General features: G+C 30.0%; 1 protein-coding gene across 3 annotated transcripts in view; it reads right to left on the bottom strand.

The window, feature by feature from the left end:
* LOC117168145 (ABC transporter G family member 23) overlaps nt 1-13,864 on the bottom strand; it is a 116,909-nt gene that overhangs the window by 20,913 nt on the left and 82,132 nt on the right. For all 3 annotated transcript variants that reach the window (XM_033353565.1, XM_033353566.1, XM_033353568.1), the window contains exon 2: nt 4,426-4,674. In XM_033353565.1, the coding sequence (XP_033209456.1) occupies nt 4,426-4,674 (249 nt within the window). The remainder of the gene's footprint in view (nt 1-4,425; nt 4,675-13,864) is intronic.

Here is a 13,864-nt window from a genome sequence, read left to right as displayed (position 1 = left end):
AAATTTTAGTATCATAAATGGGACATTTAAATGTCCTAGAAACTTCCCATAGAAATCCCGAAGATACTGGATAACCCGAAAATTAAATAGGATCAAAAGGGATATCCTACAAAAATATACTTTTTAAGGAGCGTTACTTTTGATTGTAAAATCAATTTTCAGAAGTATATTAACATTTGCTTTCAATCCAGATTAATTCCGTTTTAAAAGCACACGCCTTGCAGAATATACTTTTTGTGTAACCGGATTTTTAAAAAGATTTCTGTCTTCATATTCGGTACAAATAATTTGTATATATCTAACACTTTTTGATTAGGTTTAGATTTTGTAAAATTGGAAAATTAAAAAATTTGTCAATTGCATTGTAAATTATTTAGAATTGTGGAAAAACGTACAGAATGCAATTGAAGTGCTTATTTAGGATATTTAGAAATTAAGCTTTGTGGAACGTGTAATTATTGATCGTTTCCGTCAAGTAGGTAGGAACATATTGAGCTGTATTGCTTTCACCGATGATAAATAGTAAATGCGGTCAACGTGCTTCACGAACAGCTGATAGAAAGGTACAAGAAGTAAAGAATGTTTACATCCAGCAACTTTAGAAAGACTAGAGGTCAAAGGATTACCGAAAAATATCTTTAATAGTCAGTTTAACGGTTAAAGATGTTTCAATCGTTTTAATCAATTAAGTTGTTTATTCTAAAGTAATTGTATAACAGTTTAAAATTAAACATTGTATTTAAGAATTTCTAAGATTTGACTTATTGATTACATGTGATAAATATTCCTCCCTTTTAATTTAGATATTCAGTAAACTTTTATATTTAAGAATGTAATTGAAATTGCATAAAAACAAATATTATCTTATAAATATAATTTCCTCTAATTAAAGTTATTTTCAAATGACTTTAAAGTATAAAAAAATTTAATTTTTTATGGCCAATTGTTTAAAAGACTCTTTTCAGGAGAAATAAGTTCAAATTATGTGCTTAATTTCCCGAACTATATCAAATTTACTGTGGTAAGTTTTTTTAACATGAGAAGGTCACGCTATTTTTTAAACGGCATTTTTTAGGGACGACCGAAATATCTCGAAAAATAAAATTCCCGACACTGTCAAATTCCCGAACAGTTGATATATAAATGTATAATATAAACGGATTTGAATATTCTCGACAGAAAATTGCCGACTTATAAAATATCCAAACTAGAAAAATCCCGAATTTAAATTCAAGCAATCATTTTCGAAACTTAAGCGTTACAAGTATTTTGATATAAAAATATTTGATTATTGTATTTTTAATAAATAAATAATATTTATAAAAAAATTTAATTGGTTAAATTCGGAAGTTTTTTGTTGGAAACTTTCAAGTTCGGTATTATATTATATACTGTCGGAAAAATTATTACTCGGATATTTTCACATTCGAGAATTTTAAAGTGTGGGGAATTATATTTTTGGGAATTTCTCTCCATTTTTACTCCATTTTTAACGTTTATTTTATCAAAATAAGCATTATTTTTATCTAGGATAATTGTATGTAAAATACTTTATTTATTTTTAATTCTTAAAATCTCAGGTGAGCCAACCGATATTTTTAAGTTGGAATCGAATTGCCGCCAAAAACTGATATTGAATATGAAAACTGAATTATTGCTCTTGAAAGCCGTTATATTTTCAGTTTATTGACATTGTTGGTAGTGTGATTGCGTTTAATTTTTGTTTCGTCTTTGGTTTTTTGAGTTTGATTGTCAATATCGGGTAGAATACATATTTATGATTCAATGAATCGAAAAAGATTTTAAACATCGGGTTAATAATAATGAAACGATTCGCGAAATCGGCAGTGTCAAGTAATTCGAAAGCGGTATTTGAAGATAAGAGGTTATGTTTTTTATTTTATGATTTATTACATTCTGGATATATTATGTATTGATCAAAAATGTACATTTATATTAATTTTTGGATTTTCGGTCTATTTTTATAACTTTAACAGTATTTTGTATTTCAAATATTTTCATATTGCATTTAATGGTCTGAAATTGCCACCCCAAATCGATATCGATCACTATCGAGAAATTTAAATTGTCGTCGGTAAACAATTGCCGGTGTTTCTTACATAGTGTTCCATCATCCATTGTTGGCATTTTTTTGTAGAGTTCAGTTTGTGCCTATTTCTTGCTCTTTATTTTGTAAGATTTTGTAGGATTTCTCTTTGTTATAAGAAGTAAGTGTAAAAATGAATCTGCCGCGATCTCAATATACAAATTAGTTAGCGTCTGTTATGTATGCACACGTCTTTTCCCCTTTCTTCGTGCGAATAAGAGGTTATGTGATTTTTTTGAGTTTCAGCATGAAGAAAATCACAATAATAAACTGCAGACAGTGTACTGTTTATAATAGTGCACCTATTGGATCGAATTATCCGCGAGTTACGGGGACGAATAACAGAGTGAGTTTTATTCGTTTTATTTTCACCTGCTTTTTATAATATGTGACTTTAATTTGATCATTTATTTGTTAAAAATATTTATAAAAATATTTCATAGAAAATTTAATTTCAGTTTTTAAAAATCATGAAAGAATTTTGCGCTGGGTCTTTTCAATTAAACATTGCAAATCATTTGTTTGGCGTGAAAATATTTGGTCCGTATAAAATATGGCCACAACTACGTGTACCGAAATTTCAGTACAAATAGTCGGATTTTTCTCGATGCGTGTAGAAACTCCGATAAGAAAATAGATTAATGAGAAGTCTCAATTTGAATATCTGAGAAATACTTGACTGAATTAACACAGCGTTTAATTTTCTGTGCGATTTTCAGAATCAATTGATTTTTTCAATAAAAATCATACTCGAAGTAAATAATTGGATATAATATTAGAGTGAAGAAAAAAATAATTGCCCCTAAAAAAATGATACACCTTATTCATTTAATTAGTTTTAGCATTTGTACTCAGTTTTCTCTCGAAATTATTTTTTCTGATTAATTTCTGTTAGTTTAAAGTAGGATTCAATCATTATAATTAATTTAGTGATGTGATTAGCATCAAAATAGTGTTTCCAACAAGTACATAAATAATAGGTGATCAAGAAGCTCATAATCATTAGAGATAATCGGTCTTCGCTTTGATCTTTGGAAAGGATAACACATGTTTCTGCCCAGAGGTTTACGTTACAAACACTTCTTCTTTATTTAGAAAAACGTGCTATTAGAAAAACAACAATTATCATATGCGAAAAGAGAAATAAGAATCCTCTAATATCAAAGTGAATTAAATAGTCTAAATATATTTTATTTTCTTTGCTTATATTTTTTATTCTATGTTATCATTTTTATTGTACTAATTTGGAGTATCAAATTTTAAGATTAACAAAACTCTTTGAAATGCATAAAAAATAATCTGGCAAAGATATTTTATGAACTCAATAGGAAGTATTCAGTTTGTATTGCAACTTCATATAAAAATTGCTGTTTCAGCATATTAATATCTTTGGTGACTGACATTCATTTTAAGAAAAATTGGAACAATGCGCGTTTTGCAAAGGAGAATTAATTTCCAGTTACACAAATACTTATTATGTAATGGAAATGCTAATAGGGGCAGAAATTGTGTAACGATTCAATTTGCTTCAACAGCACATTTCGAGGCTCAGAAGAGAAAATATCAGCTCAACTGAAATGCTTCGGCGACTCTTCAATTAGATCAGAACGTAGTTTTACATTTCATTAATTCGTTTTTTGTTTTTCAAAACATTTTTGTTAATTCTTAGTTTGTTGATTTAAGGAATAGTGCATCGCACCTTGAACCAAATACTGATTGCCCAACTATCTTTGCATCTAAAAAGTTACTGTAATATATTGTACTAGAGGTCAAAGAGCAGCTTATACGCGTTCATATAGTGTTGAAATAAATGTTCCTTTACAAATATATACAGAGAAAACAGGTTTTTCTGGTGTGAATATGGATTATTTTTTGTCATTGCAAAAAACAGGGACAATTATTTTTACAATATCGTTTTCCATTGGTATTAATTTTTCTTTTGGCATAATTACCAGGGAATAAATTAATGAACACCTCATATGTGTAAAATCTATTCAATATTGCAAATATAAAACAGAATCAAAGAGGAAACTGAAGGCTGTACATGCACAATCTACAATGTAGGAGATTTAATCAATAAACTCAAGTAGCTTCAGAGTTAATAGATACGGTCAATTGTTCATCGTAAAATATGAAATTGAAAATAGGAGTAATGTTGATTATTCAAGATTAAAGATTTATAGCCCATTAATATTTGCTGGGTACCACTTTTCTTCGGGAGTTATTACTAGACTTAAAAATATTTATTTATTGTAACTTTCCTTTACTCTTAATTTGTTTAAAAAATTAAATAAGTATTAAGTATGTTTAATGCTTACATGGATCCTTTGGCAACGGTCATGCTGAGGTTTTGTAGCACATGATTTGGATTCTTACTACTTCCATAAGTTTTGAATGCATGTCTCACGCTGACAGCTTGCTGTCTGCTCCATGTTGGATTGTTTATACCAGGTGTAGCCATAAGAGTACTTGGTGGCAAAATGCCACCTTCTACGTTATCTGTGGTTTGCATTTTTCTTTGTGAATTTGAATTCTCCAGAGTCCCTCCGTCTCCCGCGTTCCCGTCACTGAAAATTAAAAAAATATTGTTTGAGAATCACATATCCAGATTAAAGGCTGCTAATTTTACTTTTAGTCGAACAGGACATAATATTCATTTCGAACTGTCTACTGGTCCGTAAGTTTCCGTAAGACTAACTTTCCAGCTCGTTCAGAGCACGTTCGCTAGTCCTAGCGCTATAATGAACGGTTAGTTTTACAGAAAATTCCGTAATATTAGTCGATGTATATTCAGTTTCCTATTACTGATATAAGCAATTTCTAAAATTTTGAAATATTTTTTACGACACTTGGAATCTTATTTAGTCTTAAAGCAATCAGAATTTTAAAGAAATGCTTCTTTAATCTATTTTCAATTATGGTTATATCTTGGTTTCCTGGGACTAATTGATCCACCTATCAATACATGATACCACAGTAAGTAACATGAAAAATCTATAATTATCTACCAGATAAAAAAAAACTTGGACTATTTATTGAGAGTCGGATAGTCTGGCCTTTTGCGGTGAAAAAATTAAGGCCCTCAAAAGAGTTATTTAAATTAACTACTAAAAATAAAAAATAATGAGCCTTCTTTGTTTTCCGCTACTTGGACGACGTACAAGTAGGACTTTTATGTGTTTGACGTATCCACATTCTCCTTCTAGATCCGCGCAATTACGTGAACGAGAAAGTGGTGTGAGTTCGAACTCATGAATAACGTGACGTTTGTCTGCCTGACGTATTTATCCGTCAGTCGGATGCGGCTTCTTAGATCTAATCCTCAGATTTTATATTACGATTTTACTGTTTCCTCAAGATTTATCACCCATAGATGAGAGATGAGTAAATAACTCGCTCTTGATGGAAGAGTCTGATGTCTTTCAGACTATAAAGAGTTATAATTTCGAATATCTGATAATATAATTCAAGAAAAATATCTCAAGCCTACAATTCTGGAAAGGAACTCGAACAATTCCATTTTGAAATGACTTCGTCATTTAAAATAAAAAATATTCTGATGAATATTATTAAGCTACTGATTGAAAATGTATTGAAACGTGGGGAAAACTTGAAGATGTAATCAGACTGTCCAATATTTCACATTTCCATGCGCAAAGACATAATTCTAGTGTCAATTGCACTGTTCGGAAAGAGTCAGCGGGACAGCGCATTACGTAAGCTCACGGCTTTCTTTTCGCTGACGCTCAACGTTTTCATTGGGCAACCTGTTCGGTCACATACAGCGCAGCCTGGGTGACTGAGTGAGGTGAAGAGTAATGCCATGATATGTTGCATGAACCTAGAATGGTCCATGGACCACCGGTCACATGTTTTTCATAATTGCGGAAATTCGAATTCAAGAGTGGTGGTTAGTTGAATGCCCCTTCAAGTGAACACTGCCACTAGAATTTATGGAGAAAACCCATACGAGAATAGTTACTATGTAAAATGATTCTGTAATCAGAATCTTCAGTATTAGTTATTTGTGCATAACGTCAGAATCATGGACCTATTTATGATCAGTGATCCATCAGACTTTTTAAAGTAGCATGTCGTTGTCTCATAGTAGTAAAAATAAGCCTAAAATTTTGATGAATAAAAATGAAGAGATTAAAGGTAGAATAAATTAAAATTCAAATTCCTCTTTAACCTTTCAAATTCAAATCTAATGACAAGTTCTTAGAAATTTGAAGATTTAAACTCCAAGAATTAAAAACACAAATTTGGACAAGCACGTATCCATTTTTTATTTTGGATGGACGCATTTGCATGTGTTGGTCAAGTCGTTTCATTCTCAGAGTTTAAATTTGGTAATTTCTTAGAGTTATGCTATTATAATTTCGATAATGATGTTATAATATAGCGTCATAGATAAGGAAGATTATTAGATTTGAAAGCTAGTTGGTATTTTATCTTCAAGAGTGGGATATTAGTGTTGGAAATTTTTGTATTACGAAATTATATTCATATTCATTGGAAGTTTTCGCAGAAGAAAAGTGTTGACTGTGAAAGAAGAGGATTGTTATGCAATTTTAGACAAAAAATCTTGAATAATTAATTTTAAACTAAATTCGAAGTACTTTGTAAATTTTAAGCCGCCGCTTTGTTTAAAAGAAAAGTCTTGCTTAAAATTTGCACTGAGACAAAATAAATTCAAATTGGAATCACATGAAGTCAATAGGGGTTCACAAATATTCAAGTCAATGCGCGATTGGCTTCTAATTATAATTTTGATAAACAGGTTATGCCACGTTATGCTAAAATCCTTCTAGGATGAGTTCTTCTTCTGCGAATACAATTTATAAAATAATCTCAATTTTATTATGATCTGCATGAATTAAGAGTTGGTCAATTGTGTTTAAAATACTGTATTACCACAAAGATAGTTTTGTGATGCCCCGATTAATAACTTTAACAAAACCTCCTATCCACATCGCTAGAAAAAATTCAAATTTCTACATAAAATTAAAAATAGTAAACAAAATGGAAAGCATAATCTATTAACGTATATCAAATACGAACTATATGATATATTTATTGGAAAAGTGATGTCTAACTTTGGAAAAAGCCCAATTTGAAATAATAAAGAATCTGACATAAGATCCTGAAATAAAAAGAGTTTAAAAAACGACATAAAATAAAAGCAAATTTGCTCAACTACTATAATGGTATAGCATTTCAATCGAAGAAAGAGAGATATTTCTTGTTACTGAGAAGATCTATTCGACCTTGACGAAGGAGTTGAATACATGGTTTTGGTATACCAGACCAACAATCATCTTCCTACCAAGGGCAATCCAGTTCTTTCTCGTAGTCTTGAAAAAAGATTGTTTTGCAGTTTAATGTATATTATTATTATTATTATTATTATTATTATTATTATTATTATTATTATTATGTGCCTCTTCCGTAAGAAAACTTTCGTTTTACAACTTCGCAGAATAAATTTTATTGCAATTTTATATTTTTAAGAAACTATCACCAGTAAAAAGTTCGAGCATAAAGAAAGCTCTACCCAATTCTTTTTGGTGGGGTTGATTGATAGCAAAAGCTTTTTTCTGCTGTTCAGAATCCGATCCAGAGAAGAAGACCGAGGCCCCCATATCCAAGAGGACACCGCAATGGTAATATTCCTCTATTATTATATTATTAATTTGTTAGTTTATAAATTTGTTTGAGGTTTCATTTCTTTTATTTATAATTCTAAAATTAATTTGAAAAATATTTTTAGGACCTAATCAAGAACAGGCTCATTCTCCACCCAATTCAGGGCCTTACGTTTACGATGGATATCGTAACCAGGTACTTTTCCTAAATTTTTTATTTGTAAGAAATATTGAACTTTTTTTCATTTTTCATATGAATAACTCATAAGTATTATGAATAGTTTCCTTGTTGTTTTTTCATCACAATTTAAGGCGCAGTTTCACTTGCAAGAACCTAACATAGTTTACAATCAATTCTCAGTAAAGTACAGAAGTGTTAATTTTACGTAATAGCCAAAGATGACTACGTCTATTTTATGGTGAGAAAGCCCCATGCGGAAACAGTCATAAATAGCTAATTGTACTCAAGAAGGAACTGAGTTAGTCTGCAAGCTTATAGAGGTGATGGGATTTGAGTGCTTTAAGAAATAGGCCATTTATTACTTTACTTAACTTGCAGAACCATACATATTGAATTAAAAAATAATTTTCCAAATTTTAATTAAAATGTATTATATGATTTTTTGCACTAATATATTGTATTTTCGCAGAATCAAGGCCCATTTATCTTCACACAGTCTGATCTCGAGGCTCTGGTCACAAACGTATTACAAAGAATATTGCAAATTATGAATATTCGGCTCGAGTAGTTTATGATTCTGAAAGATTTATTGATAACGACTCTATTTTGACTAACTAAAAACAGTCCTGTGTTGCCAAAATATTAAAACATACTGTTCTTTATTTGGAATTATTTTCTTATTTGTAAAATGTATTAGAAGAAAATTTTGTTAATTCTATAAATGTGAATGGATTTCGAGTCTTTGTACACTGTATAATTCTCTTTTATTTTGAATAGCGAAAAAGACATTGTTTATCTTGCAACCTTTGCTATCCTAATAAATTTCCCTCTTGTCGTCATCCTCATACACAATTTAATATGAATCGGCATGCATCTTGTATGTAAGTACAAAGTGACACATAAGTGACGCGTTCACGTAAAGCTATATTTAAATTGATTCATTACTTTTAGATTGAGCATGACTTTTTGGTCATTGGTCGGATACGACCATTCGTTGACTAATACTACTGTTTGTTTCAAGGCGGGAATTTTTTTATAACGCCAAAACATTAAGATTCTACGCATTGGGGTATCAGAGAATGTACCTATACGAAATTTAGGACAAACTAAAAAAAATTCTGCTTTCTGAATAAAATACACAATTGAGTCAATAATTCTTTTTCATTCAAATGTATATACTATATAATTTATAGCACGTCAGTTGAAAGGAATAGCGATACTATAAATTCTATAGTATATATATTTGAATCATTAAAATATTAAATTTTGCATGAGTTTCATTGATTCAATAGTATAGTTACTCATATTGACAATGTAGTGCAGTACAGTCTCGCTAATTTTAAGGGTCGCAAAACTCAAATATTCTATAATTTTAAGGGTCCCAATCTCTACCGCGAGTCATTAGGTTATTTTTGTCAAGCGATGTTCATTGGCTGCCTCGCCCTTGTATCAATGTGCGCGCTATGGGAAGTTTTTTCAACTACGCATATACTGAAAAGCGTGGGTCTATTTGAAATCGATAACATATTATCAATAATTCCGTTAGCATTACTGCATTCATCAGTATTTTTGTTGACGTAGGATGTGACAAATGTAACATTTTCTTGGAATAGTACAATTTATTCAACTAAAAATCAATTTAATAGAATCCAAAAACGATAAAAATATTTCTCGGAATATGAGTTTTTTTAGCATGGCATCATGTTCCTTCTAGGATATGTGGAAATGTCGGCAAGGTTAGAATAATTCTTGACATAGGACTGCAATTGCATACGCCTTTTTGGAGAAAAAATATTTTAAACGTAAAAGAATGTTTTAAAGGTCTGAATAGTAATATTTTTCAAGTGTAGAATGCATTTTGCGCAATTCTGTTTAATCCTTTTATCGTTTGTAGAACTTTCAGTTTCACGAAAACAAATCAACTATCCGAAATTTGAGTACCTGATCTGATACACTACCTTGAAATTTTTGATATTTTATTATATTTCGTAACATTGAAAAGTCGTCAATCAGCAGAAGAATGGAACTGCATGGTCTGCATTCCTATGACATCATGCTAAAATAATCAAATCAAACCACTTAAAATAACCATGTATAAAGTACTTAAAGTAAGCGATGCTTAACTGTATTTTTTCTCAGTGCATGATAAAGCTTCAAGTTGTTTGAAATTGATAATCCTTTCTTTTTGTATTAAAGTTAATTCACGTGTGAGGATCATCAAAAAACTGATAATAAAATTATCGTTGATTATGCTTAATGAAAGATGACTAATAATGATGGAATGTTTTATTGTTCTTGCTATGAAAATCTTTGGAATTTTGTTCAGTAACATAAATATTTGAGGAATTTCTAAGGTGACAATTTGTTTAAGGATTTATTATTAAGGACAATATAGACAGTAATTTCGATTTTTATTATTATTTTTAGGGCATAATAAATATGAAAGCTTCCATGAAATTGAATTGTTTTTAGGATTGGTGATATGGCCACAAGTTTGGACAATTTAAACATTAAGCATTTGAAAATAAATAATTTCAGGTACAATATATATATATATATATATATATATATATATATATACGCCGAAAAAAAGATTACTTGTACCAAGTGAAGTTTACTTGGCTGAAGTAAGTGAAATTCCTGTTTATTTTCAAAGAAATATTTATTTGAGACAAATAAATATAAGCACATCGACGGAAAAAATTATTTATTTCAATCAAAGTACGATTTATTGATTGGAGGAGAATATTTCTTTGAATGAAAGAAATACAAAAAAATAGGATTCAAGTAAATGCATGTACGTGTTTAAAAATTTTTTTTTTTTTAGTGTAATAATCCAAGCTACAATAGTAACTATATTCTTAGGCTTGTTACACGGCCACTTAAATCACTTAAACTACTTTTAGTAACTTTTTAAACAGGAAAAGGTCACTTCAGGTATGTTATAATCTTTGATACGAAAATTTTTGGTTTCCTTATATCGTTAATAGTATACCTATAGGTATACGAATGGAAAAAGTAATTTTATTTATTGTAAGTGTCTGCACGTACCGAAAAAATCCATCTATAAGTGCCGAAATTTCGTTGCACGTAGCCACGGCCTTATTTATTTATAAAGTTAAATAAATCGAAATTATATTTTAAAATGTCGATATTTTTGCCCCATGATGAAGTCACATGCCTAACATTTGAGGTTTTACATACAGCTGTATTTCAATATAAGAATGACTATAAAAGGCAGAGGAAAATCGTGCTCATTGTGGGTGTCTTGTGCCTGATTGCCAAAACACAAAACAAAAACACACTCGGATTGATTTAACGTCAAATAGTGACACAGAATATATGTATCTAACTACGGTTACATTTTATTGCAAAGCTCACTTTAGCGTATTTATTATTTTTGTTATAAAAGTGTTCAAAATTATTTTCCGAATGGAAGTAATGGGCTGATCTTATACTTACAATAGTTGTTGTTGTATTTTTATGTAAACAGAGACATTTGAAGTTTTAAACTTCAAACCATTCAATATAATTATCTCAGGATCAAAACTTACATTTCAACAATTAAATATTTTCTCTTCATCGCCAGCTAACTTCATTTCGTGGGGGGCTGAGAGGAAAACAAAGGGTCAAATGTATGAGATTTAATGAAATATTAAAATTATAATAATTATTATTTAATATGAAGATATTAAAAAAATAAAATTTCGAACTATGCCCTCAGTGCCATTGTTTTCCCCTCAGCACTCGACGTAGTAAAGTTAGCTGACGAAGTGAAAATCTTAATTTGCTGCGTTTAACTAATGTCAAGCGGGAGATTTTTTCCATTTTTTCCTATTTGTTTAAACAATTGCGTTTTAAACAAAACCTATCCACTTCTCGTAAAATTAACCGGTACCATTGGATTCAGCGGGTCAAAATACATAAGATTAACTAGTTTTTACCTTTTGCCTCTTGAATGCATACGGGAACATACCCAGCTCCCGGACTACAATATGTCGGGGCACACTGTTCTCATCAGATCACTTGATTGCATTATAAAAATGCGTCCGTGACTGGTGATATATACCGGGACAGCCCCGTGTTAAATAATCAAAAATATTAACATTGCTTGTAATTAGCTGTTGAGGTTTGGTTAGTGAACTCACAGTCGATGTATTAGTACAACAAATTATTTTAAAAAATAACAGATTATCCTTTTTTTCCTTGTATTATTTAACATTTTAATATTGCGAAGACATATTTGTTAAAAAAAAGATTATTTTTGAAATATAAGTTTTGAGATAAATATTGCACGGTTTGAGGTTACAAAACTCAAGCACTCTGTTCACCTAAAAATAGCAAAAAACTATTGTAAATATTAAGATCTGACACTTTCTTGTAATAGGAAAATAATTTATAATACTATTACACAAAAGAATTAAGAAATTTGCTAAAGTGATCTTTGCAACCAAATATAACCGAACTTCACGTTGCATCATCTCAAACCACTTTTTTCTTTATGATCTTGATAAATTTGCAGTCCGATTAAGTCCGATGAAGCTCTGACATATGTCGCCATAATCTAACATTTACACTTTAATCAAATTTGCTTTAGGTATTAATTTCAATATTAATTTTTTTGTATGAGCGGAATATGACTCGGCGTTACATGTCAGCCAATCTAAAGTCGTAATCTAAATCACGTAATTTTGAAGCAATTTTACACGCTTATCTTATTAATTATTATAATTATTTAAAATGGTCAAAATAACTTTTTTAACAAATTTGAAATTTAGAATATTGACACTTGATAACAATATTTTTTCCGGAAATTACTTAAATACCGTTGCAACACACATTAAAGTTACATACTAAATTATACAGGATTACTACTGGACCGTCATGTTTTCACCTAATGCCAAGTTCAAACGTTATGCCTTTAAACCTTTTAACGAGAATACCCAGGAAAAAAGAACCGATAGAAAGCGTGTCGGTTTGAATTGCGTATCTGTCATTCACAGATTGAAAGAATGAAAATCGAATCGGTTGGTCACATTTTTAATTTATCACGTGTGCGGTGTACGGTGCACTCATAGTAATTTTCAATGAGCGTGACTCTGCCTAGTGTATGTTACCTCAGGTTATGTTCAACTGAGTGGAGTATTCAGATTAGAATTTTATATAATTAATTGTTTCGAATGAGAAGTATGAAGTAATAAATTTGAACAGGGCAATGCAGATTAAAAGAAAATTAAGAAATTAAAATAAAATAATATTGTAATGTATTATAATTGATGCAACAATTTATTTCTAAATTAGTAATTATGCAGTTGTAATTCTTCCTTTACAATAATTTTAATGGATTATTCTCTGTAGAAATCATCAGATTTACACTGAAAGCGTCAGTGCCATTCACTTTGTTCAGTGTATATGCTAATGACTGCAGGGAGTGCACGTGTCAAAAACAAACTCCGCAATCCGTAATATCTATTTGCATCCCAAACATCGAAATATTTAGGATTCCAAGACCAGAATTTTTGTTACAGATAGTTTCTATAAAATAAAATGTCTGTGATAGTTTTGGTGAATTTGAGATTGAATTAAGGTGAATGTGAAGTATCATAACTAAAAGATTGTAACTTATTAATTTTTTAATTTAAGTGAAACCAGGATTTTATAAACGTAAATTAAAAGAAAAAAATCAGTTTTTAATGTGTAAAATATATAAGTAAAGGTTCAACATTCAGATGTGGTGTTATGTAAATATGTGAAAAACAATATTCAACAAAATCAATTAAAATGCCTGAAAATAAATAGTCTATAAATAAAATTAGACCATCTATGTCAGGATTTTCTTAAAAGTTACAGAATTAAAAGGTACAGAATTATTTGCAATACTTAAAAGTTTTGAGGCATGATTCTCCTATAAGAGCCAGAATTTTCCCT

Source organism: Belonocnema kinseyi, chromosome 2, assembly GCF_010883055.1.
Source record: "Belonocnema kinseyi isolate 2016_QV_RU_SX_M_011 chromosome 2, B_treatae_v1, whole genome shotgun sequence".
Classification (NCBI taxonomy): Eukaryota; Metazoa; Arthropoda; class Insecta; order Hymenoptera; family Cynipidae; genus Belonocnema; species Belonocnema kinseyi.
The sequence above is the reverse complement of the archived record's forward strand: the minus strand, read 5'-3'. Positions and strand labels throughout refer to the sequence as shown.